The 9,471-nt window shown below is 41.5% G+C and overlaps 1 protein-coding gene across 1 annotated transcript; it reads right to left on the bottom strand.

The window, feature by feature from the left end:
* Positions 1–517: 517 nt before the first annotated feature.
* On the bottom strand, positions 518–9,418 carry LRRC34 (leucine rich repeat containing 34). Its single transcript, XM_058812427.1, has 11 exons — positions 9,291–9,418; positions 8,335–8,456; positions 8,114–8,178; positions 7,391–7,474; positions 6,266–6,394; positions 4,946–5,041; positions 4,176–4,330; positions 3,936–4,091; positions 2,746–2,872; positions 2,285–2,484; positions 518–936 (listed from the first exon to the last, which is right to left on the bottom strand). The coding sequence occupies exons 1-11, from the start codon at positions 9,404–9,406 to the stop codon at positions 882–884; spliced, it is 1,305 nt and encodes a 434-aa protein (XP_058668410.1). The 5' UTR covers positions 9,407–9,418; the 3' UTR covers positions 518–881.
* Positions 9,419–9,471: the final 53 nt, after the last annotated feature.

Genomic DNA, 9,471 nt, shown 5'->3' with positions numbered 1-9,471 from the left:
GGGGAAATGCTGCCTTTCAGCAAGGTACAGTGAGGTCTAGAAGCTGAAAAAATGGTTTTCAGAGCAGGATTATGCTTGCTTTAGCCTTTGAATTACTCAGAAGAACATGGCAAAAAGAATCTAGCCCATGTAAATTCTCTCATTCCAAGAACACAAGATACATCTTCTAAGAATTTCAAGGTCAGAGGAAGGAAGAAATAAAAGTCTCTGGCATGGGCTTCTTTAAGCAATACAGGGTTTTGCACAAATGATTGTTTTAGTATGCAGGAAGCTGTTTATACAGAATTTGGAAGGAATTACTCTGCAGCCCTTTCTTACAAAAGAGTATCAAAGAAAACTGTAACACATGAGCTGTTTTTATGGATATTGTCAGTAATGAAGAGGGCTTTATGGGCTGAACAAGCTGCTGTTAAACAAGGGTTCAGATAGAGTGCAAATACTTCAAACACATACACCAGCACTTTCAGATGCCATTTTACCTGATATATTTTGACTGTGATATTGTTGCCATCTTATCACATCATTAAAACAAAAATACTGCTGTTGATTGAGTTGGGTACCTGTTACCACCTCAGATTAACAGATGTCATTTATACAAGTAAATTAAGACTTAATTTGAGCAGTGAAATTGGAGTGAGCTTCATATACCTGACAAGGGAAAGAAAGATACATACAAAAAAATACCTGAGTCTTGTAGTGGTGTTTTTAGCAAGAAATCCTGTCACCAGTGTGTCAGTGCTGACACTATCAGAGTGTCACCTGCAATGATCCAGAGCAGCAGCACACAGAAAGGTACCAACACAGGCTTATCTAATTATTTCAAAATTTAGGAATTTGGAATTATTTTAGGAATTTAGGAAAAATCTCATAGCAGATTCTTCTCAAACCACCATGTTTGGTGTATCCCCAACTTTAATTCTTGTTGCTGCATCCTTCCTGCTGAACAAGACTTAAAATACCAGCTCCTCTCTAGAGCTGGGTGTTCACAGGGTGATGTATGGACTTTGTGCTGCAGGCTGGGAGGGCCCTGTGCAGGTGTGCAGAACAAACATTCCTGCTCTGGGCTTATCCCTGAGGATACCAGGGGCTCTTGGAGCAAGAACCTGAGTAGTTTGTGTTTGGGGGTGGGGGCAATGAAAAAAAAACCCAAACAACAACAAACCTCCACCTACACCAGCTCTCACAATTGCCCTGGTCATTTCAGCTGGGGAGGAGGTGTCCAAATGTCTCCTGTTCCTACACTACCACAGTGATAATGCAGAGAAAACACAGCAGCAGTTACACTGCTGCTTCCCAGCTATTTCTACTGAAATTACTTTCTTACATTTTTCCCCTCTTGCTTTGCTCTTGTACCTACACTCACAGATCATTCTGGTACTTTATGCCAATATTTAACAGGCACATTTAGAGGGGCAGAGAACTGCATTCATGAAAGGCTTGGAGCAAACCTCTGCTGTCCTGTGACTTTTTCTGTTTAGGAACATAAATTAAGTCACTTCTACAGGAATGAGCAGAGTGAATGGAAAAAGGAAACCAGCAGAGTGATTCCCAAGCTTACACAAAGTCTGTCCAAGACATTACACAATGTTTACCATTACATGCATGTGTTGTCTTACTCATGTGTAGGAATTGTCACAGGGCTATAATGATACAACTGTTTAGGCAGTTTTCATGAGATGAGAAGAAATTATGGCATCAGATTTGGTGGTGGTTTGTATTTGTTGTATAAGAAACAAGTACATGCTCCAATTTAATCAAAATTCCATGTATATCCCAGCAAACTGGATTCCCCAGCTCTAAATTCTAGCATGGCTGTGGCTTAATGCTTAAGTTGACTTACCTTGGTTTAAAAAAAGTCACTACTGGAAGACCAAAAGGATGCAATTGCTCAGGAAGAGTTCATGGAGAACAGTGCTAACAAATGGATTTACCCAAAGCTCTCAGCTTCAGCAGGAATCTGACTGCAGGATACCTGATCTGCTGCCCAGCAGCAGTCCTGGGTGTTGCTTTTGTCAGCCTGCTCTGCCTGGGTACAAACCTTTTCATAGTTACAGACGTTTAATAGATTGAGCATGACTTAGTAACAAACTTTGAGGTCATTTCTTGGATACTTTCTCTCTGTTGCCATTTCTAGCAGGTGTAGATTCCTCCAAGACTCAACCCGCAAAGAAACAACGTGCAGCAAGTGTGATACTGATATAACAACCTATTTTACTAGAAACCAGGTAGGGAAAGCTCAGGCTCGGGGCGCGTTCCGGGGGTGCCCGGGATGCAGGATCCTCACAAATACTCCGAGACAGGGACGATTTCCAGGCTGGCGTTGGCAGCACCGGGGGCCACGGCGGCGCAGCGCGGGCTCCAGTAGCGGTGCTTGGCCAGCCCGTGGGACAGCTCTGCCAGGAAAATCTCCCCGTCCACCTTGTAGGGAGCCACGTCCGTGCAGTCCGGGTGCAGGCGCTCCACCGCCATCAGCTCCGCGAATGCCTGGAGGGAAGGAAAGCGGGGATTTAACAAGCGGTGCCCCCTTTGGACCGCGGTGAAGGCTCTCACATGGCACTTCGTCCTTCCAGAGTGCTGATCTCCGGGGAGGCTCGTCCCAGCACCACCATATTGTAACCACATTTAATAGCCCAGATAAATCAAGTGTCTTGTTCACTAATTGCTGGACTTTTCCCAACAATAGAAGGACAAATTAGAACAATCGAACCCCAGCCTTCTCAGGTGAGTTCAGAGCCAAACACTTACTGCACAGGTGCTTCTGTCAATTTTGTTCCCCCAGATGTAAATATGGGAAAGTGTCATGTTGGAATGCATTGCCTGTGCAAGAGCTACAAGTCCTCTGCCAGTTATATTGTTGCTTACAACAGACAACCTAGAAAACAGAGAAAATGTGTGCCAAACAACAGAATTCCCATATCTGGGTTAAAAATAAGAATTTAACCATGAATTAGTCTTATTGTTATATATAATATGTAGAGAGAAATTTTATTTATAATATAATAATTTATTTGTATAAAAGCCAGTCCTACTCTAATATCCTTTTCAGGTTGCCAAAGGCAGCTGGCCTCTGGACTTATTCTATTTCTCAAAGCACTTTCCTGACTCTTGCAGCCAGGTTGTTCACTACTGAGTTCTTCAGTGTCAGTGACTTTGCTGCATGGTGGCCAGGTCTCATCTCTATCTAGTCTGCTTTGAAGCCCAAGCCTTGGCATTTATCCAGGCTAAGCTTTGATCTTTGTGGAGTGGCAGTTATTTTTATATTAGTGAACCTGTGAGGCCTTCAGAGGCATCTCGCAGCCGCCACCTCCTCAGTCTGCTACTTAAAACTAATGGCTTCAGGTAACACCTTTGATCAGCTTTTATGTCCTGCCGGCAGGGGTTTAACGCGGCTGCGAAAGACACCCTGATGGAGAGATTACAGCTCTTCTGGGTTCACCCGGAAGCGAACTTAAACAGAGGATTTTCTTAAGTGTTGGAAGATCAGAACCAACAAATATAGTGCCTTATCCCAGCGTGGAATCTGATTATCTCAAAAATCTGAAGGCCTGCAACTCTTGTTTTCGTTTGCGCACCACAAGGACCTGTGCTTCAAAGACGCAGAAAGAATGAGCAGATCAATGGTCTCACCCTCTCAGAGTGACTGTGAAAGCTGTGAGAGCTCTGAGCACACCTGGGGCTCACCTCCAGCACCCCAGGCTGTCTCACAGGTCTTGGAGTAGCTCAAACGGCAGCAGAGACAATGCTTGGTAAAGAAATCCCACCCAGTCACTCACAGGTTTTTTTTCCCCAAGAAAGAAAAATTGTCTAAAACATTTGGAACTTCCTGACTTTCCTATTTTGATCAAGATGAAGACACAGAGCTGTGATGCATTTCAGGCAGTGCAGAGTGCCGGTTTCTCACCTGCAGTCTCTGGGGGAGCTGTGCCAGTACTTACGCCTTCAGAGTCCTGTTCCGCGTGGCCAAGGTCTCACTCAGGTAAATGATTCCAGCATCCTCTATTCGGTTTGCATCAAGATCCAGGATCTCCAGGGTATGGTTCTTTTTTAGTAGCTCTCCCAAAAATTTAGCACCATCACAGATGATGTTATTACTAAAAGAGAGATGCACGTTTTAATTTTTTTTTCCAGTTGCTAAGAAAATGAGTTTCTAATGTGCCACATTTAATCACTCTCACCAGCTAAGGTCAAGGTATCTCAGGGTGGAGTTTTCATACAGGGCATCACACAGTCGCTCTACACCAAAGTTTTTCATTTCATGCTTGCCCAAATGTAGTTCCACAAGAGAAGAATTACTCCTCAGCATCAGAGCTATATGAACTGTGGTCTCTTCCTAGAAACATACACCCAGTTTTATTAATCTGGACTTTAGGGTAAGATACAGTTGTGCCTCAGTAAAGGGGAGTTATGCAACTAACTGCAAGATCTGGTCATCAGTAGTGTTGATCATTCTATTCTGTATATTGTATAAAAACAACCACAAAATTACATGTTATGATAAAGTTAAAAAATAAAATTAAAAAAAATAAAAATACTTTAGAGATATTTGCAGTTTTACAGTACTGTCTACATCCCTGCAAATATCAGTGAAGCATCAACATTTAATTATGTCTAATCAGTTTCCCTCCCTGCTATTCCTCTTAAAAGACTGAGTCAATCTTTGCTAACATGTAAAATTATTTTGTAATGATGGTAATTATTTAATACAAGAATGAACTGGTCACAGTTTTTACTCAATCTTGGAGATCTTTTCCAACCTTAAAGGTTCTGTTGATTGTATGCAAAAGAAACAGGACTTCTATGGGAAAAAATATGTCCTGCCACTCTAAGACAAAGGAAGTTTGTTCAAAATTGTCCTGTTTAGTTCAGAAAAAATGTCCACAAATACATCAGTACTGACTTGACTTATGCCCCTCTGTCTGAGCTGACTCCACAGTCACTCACATACCTGTTGGGTGGATAGCAAAGGACGATTGAGGTTTATGGCTTTGAGTGATTTGTTCTGAGTCAGGGCTATGGCTGTTGCTATCAGACACCGCAGGCCCTGGAAATGAAAATAAATTCTTTAGAGAAACATGTTCAGTGTATAGATCAAGCTACCAAATTGCCATTACTATTATTCTGCCTTCATCTACTCTGGAGGTAGAGAGATGGGACTACTGGAGGCAACTGCTTACAGACACATAACAGATTTTCTGATAATACCAATGCCAACTGCCTATGGAATAGCAGACTGAAATTAGACTAAGCAGTACAAATGATTCAGCAACTCAGAGAATGAAAACCAAGAATAATGGATCTGAAAAATACTTGTCCATTCAATTGATCCTATATTTTGATTTCCCTGATTTATGAGGCAAAATCAGCTTATGTGTGTTACCCTAATATTTATCCACCAGGTAAATTCATATTTAGTATGAATTGGGCAAATTTTGATTTTTTTTTTTTTAATATCCTTCTATTTTGCCCTCAATTTTATGTTTATGCTACTTTTCAAGTAGGCTGGGCTGTACCCAAAGCCATCTCATTTTAAACCAGCTCTATCAATTCCCTACCAAGCTTTTGAATAAATCCTACACTGCCTACACTTCCCTTTTTCATGTATTCGTAACACCTTCACACTTTCTGAGGGCTATTCCCCCTTCTGGCTCAGAAGAAAATCCTGAATTTCCAGGAGACAAATGTATGCTTTTAAAAGCAATCCACAACCTCCTGAGTCTCCCTGTGCACAGTATAGGAAGTGTCAGTGCCCAGCTCCAGGAGGAACCACATTGTCCAAGAGTAAATTGGGTGCTTTTCTACTCAATTCAGCTCTGCTGTGCTTATGTCCTTTATGGGCAAGCTCTGAGAGGAGCAGCAGAGCTATGGGATGAGTGACTTTCAGAGAGGTTGCAGCACTGCTCACTTTAGAAGGAAGAGATTCTCCTTCTAAAGGGAATGAGAAGTCCATTCTTCAAAATGAATTACAGGACTCAGCTCAACAGAAAGGAGCAGCAGAAAAAAAACCCTCAGAAAATGTGCAAGCCAAGCACTTGAATTCCTAGAGAGACACAGTGGCTCTAAAATATCCCCAGTTTTGACTTCACAGGTGCTTTATGCAATGTGCCTTTCCCAGCACACATTGCAATATTGTATATTCTGTTACCTCTGGCTGTCACAAAATCAATGACAACAGATGGCATTTCCCCCTAATTAAGCACTGCAGGACCCTTGTAATACCCTTGAAAGATTTATGTCTTATTGCTGATAAATTTACTGGGTTACTCACCACATCACAGTCTCCAAGGTCCAACTTCTTTAAGGTTGAGTTAGTTTCTAGCATTGAAGCAAAAAACATCCCACCTTGGTTTCCTATTCTGTTTCCAGTCATTCTCAGGTGCACAAGACTTTGATTCTTCTAGACAAAATTAAAAATATATATATATTCCTTTAAGATGGCCTGCAAAACCACTCTGTCCTGTTTTTTAATGTGAATTCTGCTGGTTATCACACAGAGACAAAACAAACTTCCAGAAGAATTGTGTCCAAGTGATAACACTGGCTCAGCTCTTGGCTCAGACTCCCCTCAGGAGCAACAAATATGAGAGCCTGCAAGCAAAACAATTCTATTTGAAAACTTCTGTTTCTCCCAAGTTCATGAATTTCATCACACTCATGAAAATAATCCAGGCAAATATTTCTTCCTAAATTGGCATCTGAAATGCAAATTGCCTTAATACTAATTTAAATCTGGTAAGGCTTGTATGAGCCCAGCATTGTACATCTACTGCACAGCCTTAGTGTTTTGGAAGCCTGTCAAATTTAGTTGAAATCAGTTCAGGGTTCAAAGACTGTGAAGGAGGAAGAAAGAGCTCATGTGACCCTCCTTTCACAAACACAACAAATCTTCCACACAAGCTTCATTTCCTTGGGAAACCACATTAAAAATAACAAACTTGGGTTTGTGGTACTGCTGTAAGGCAAAGTTTTGAAAACATGTCTCAGACATCTTGAATCAAGACAAATATTGATGTCAAAGTACAGGCTAATTTAATTTAATTTTTGGAGGAAAAGTAAGGAAAAAATGATGGCATTATATATCCTGTAGCACAGCATCTTTCACACAGAAAAACCCAGCTGCAATAGTTGTGCTTTTTATAGACAATTATGTCTTTTTCTAGATAATGAATTGTTAATGGCAGCACAGGGCAACTTTCTCTTGTGTGAAATCTGATTTCTGTAGTGTGCCTTGGGAAACCAGGCAATCCCTGTGACACAGCAACATGCTGAATGGAGCAAAGACAGAGGCTCCTTTCAGCCAGCTCTGATGTTGGCAGCACAGCCAGTACTGGTCATCAAAAGCAAAAAGATTAAAGGAGATGCCATTGCCTAAATCTCCCAGGCAAATACTCACATGGAGTGCTCCTGCTATCAGCTCTGCCCCACTTGTGCCAATGTCATTGAACATCAGGTTCAGATACTGCAGAGTGGAGTTTTCCTTAGGAGCAAACAAAGCAGGAAGCAATGAGAGGGTTTTTTCCCAAAACACAGCTGTATTTTCCAAAAAGGAGATACACATACAAAACTCTGCCCTTTGCAGCATTTCAGGCTGTTCATGAGTTGGAGAAGTAGTTAAAGAATCCCAGATTATGTCAGGTGATGAGGGCAAGGCATAAAACCTGTCATGGGGCCTGAGGAACTACCCAGGAACCCTGTGCATGAAGCAGGTGGCCAAGCTCAGATGCACAAATTCAGGCATTTTGTGAACCTAACCTAACCTCAAATTCTATGAACACAGGCAGAGGGTGACAACTCACTGTTTTCCACCTGTATCCCAGTGCTTACTGTGACAAAAAGGCTGCATTAAAATTCCCTATGTTTAGGTCTACAAAAAGGCTAAGAGAGATTATAAAATAGCTGAAACAAGGGCACTGGCACAACCATTACCCCCTTTGTTGAACTGAACTGTGAGCCTTCTACCAGAAATTAAAAATCTCCACAGAGAATACAATCTGAGGTTCTGGTGACAGTCAAAGTTATTAGAATTTTGCCAAACCATCTTATTGTTGTCCCAAATATAAATATTACTATAGACAAATAAATTACAAGTTGCTGAAAGATAAACATCTCTTGGCACCTGGAGGAATATTGCCATGATCTCTGCTCCAACATCAGTCAATAAATTATAGGCAAGATCCAAACCTGAAAAATGAAGAATAAGGAATGTCACAGATGCATATCTACATTGAACTGATCTCTGAACAAAAAGAAACAAAGATGAACTAAGGCTGAAATCAAGACTGATCTTGTTTTCTTGTATTAGCACAGCAATGTCAAACACACAGGGAAAAACCTTACCTGTGACAAAGGGAGCTTGGCCTAGGACAGAGACAAGAACTGCAAGATCATTATCTGTAACTCTTGGCACAGGCACCAGATGATTATTTCCAGCTAATTTTAATGTGATTCCTTTTGTACTTCTGCAATAACATAAAAATGGAAGAATATGAGGAGAAGTAAAATTATAGAGAGAAATGAATTCCCTCTCCAGATCAGAGGTGTGCCCATGCCTGCCCTCCCTGGAGCTCTTGCACAGGGTTATCTGCTGCCTCTGCTGTGGTAACACCACCTCAGCAGTGCCTTGCTGAAGGCACTGCTCAGCACTGAAAGCAGGAATAACCAAGATGAGGGGAAGGAAATAAAGATTATCTCAGAGGTTACCTCTTCATCATCTTTTTACTTGCCGTCTTTCCTTTATTTACTTTATCCTGCCCTCGGGATCAAAACGTGACACAAACCATTTAATTTTCTCAGTTTTTTCCCCAAAAAGGACAATTAACTTTGATCCCAGCACCATCCATGAGAAGAAGCAGTACCCAGACCCTTGAAGAGAGAGAATTTAGGTGGTTAATAACTTGGCAGGATTCAGAGACAACTCAGGGAAGCATGACCAGCTGGAAGGTAACTGAATGCAGCTGAGGCTTTTAAAACAGGAGTGAGACACAAAGAAGGGAGTTAGGATGACTAAACACAGGGTTTGGCTTCTTTAGGGGACAGAAAGGCACCTTCTTGTACATTTTTCACTTTTTTTGATTTCACTGCTTGTAAAGCTGCCCAGAAAGGATATATAGCTACAAACTTCTGCCAAGATGATGTCAAGATGAGTCAAACCAGAACTTCAGCAGTAAATGTTAAATTTGATTTGTGTTTAAGCCTGAAACTGCATGAACTTTGTCATATTTCAATTCCTCATCCTGCTACCCCGTTTAAGGCTTTCAGAAGCATCTGAAACACCCCGTTTGTTATTTTCTTACATTTCATCGTTTTTATCAGCTTCTTGAAGCACACGAGCAATGAAGGGGTTTTCAGCCTGGCTCAAATTTTGACAGGCCTCCATATAATGCAGGTGAAGATCTGGAGCAACCGCCATGACCTGCTGGAAAACAAAACTAAGTGTTATTGTATCGTTTTGGCAGCCTAGCAACCAGAAGAGAT

Source organism: Ammospiza caudacuta, chromosome 11, assembly GCF_027887145.1.
Source record: "Ammospiza caudacuta isolate bAmmCau1 chromosome 11, bAmmCau1.pri, whole genome shotgun sequence".
Classification (NCBI taxonomy): Eukaryota; Metazoa; Chordata; class Aves; order Passeriformes; family Passerellidae; genus Ammospiza; species Ammospiza caudacuta.
The sequence above is the reverse complement of the archived record's forward strand: the minus strand, read 5'-3'. Positions and strand labels throughout refer to the sequence as shown.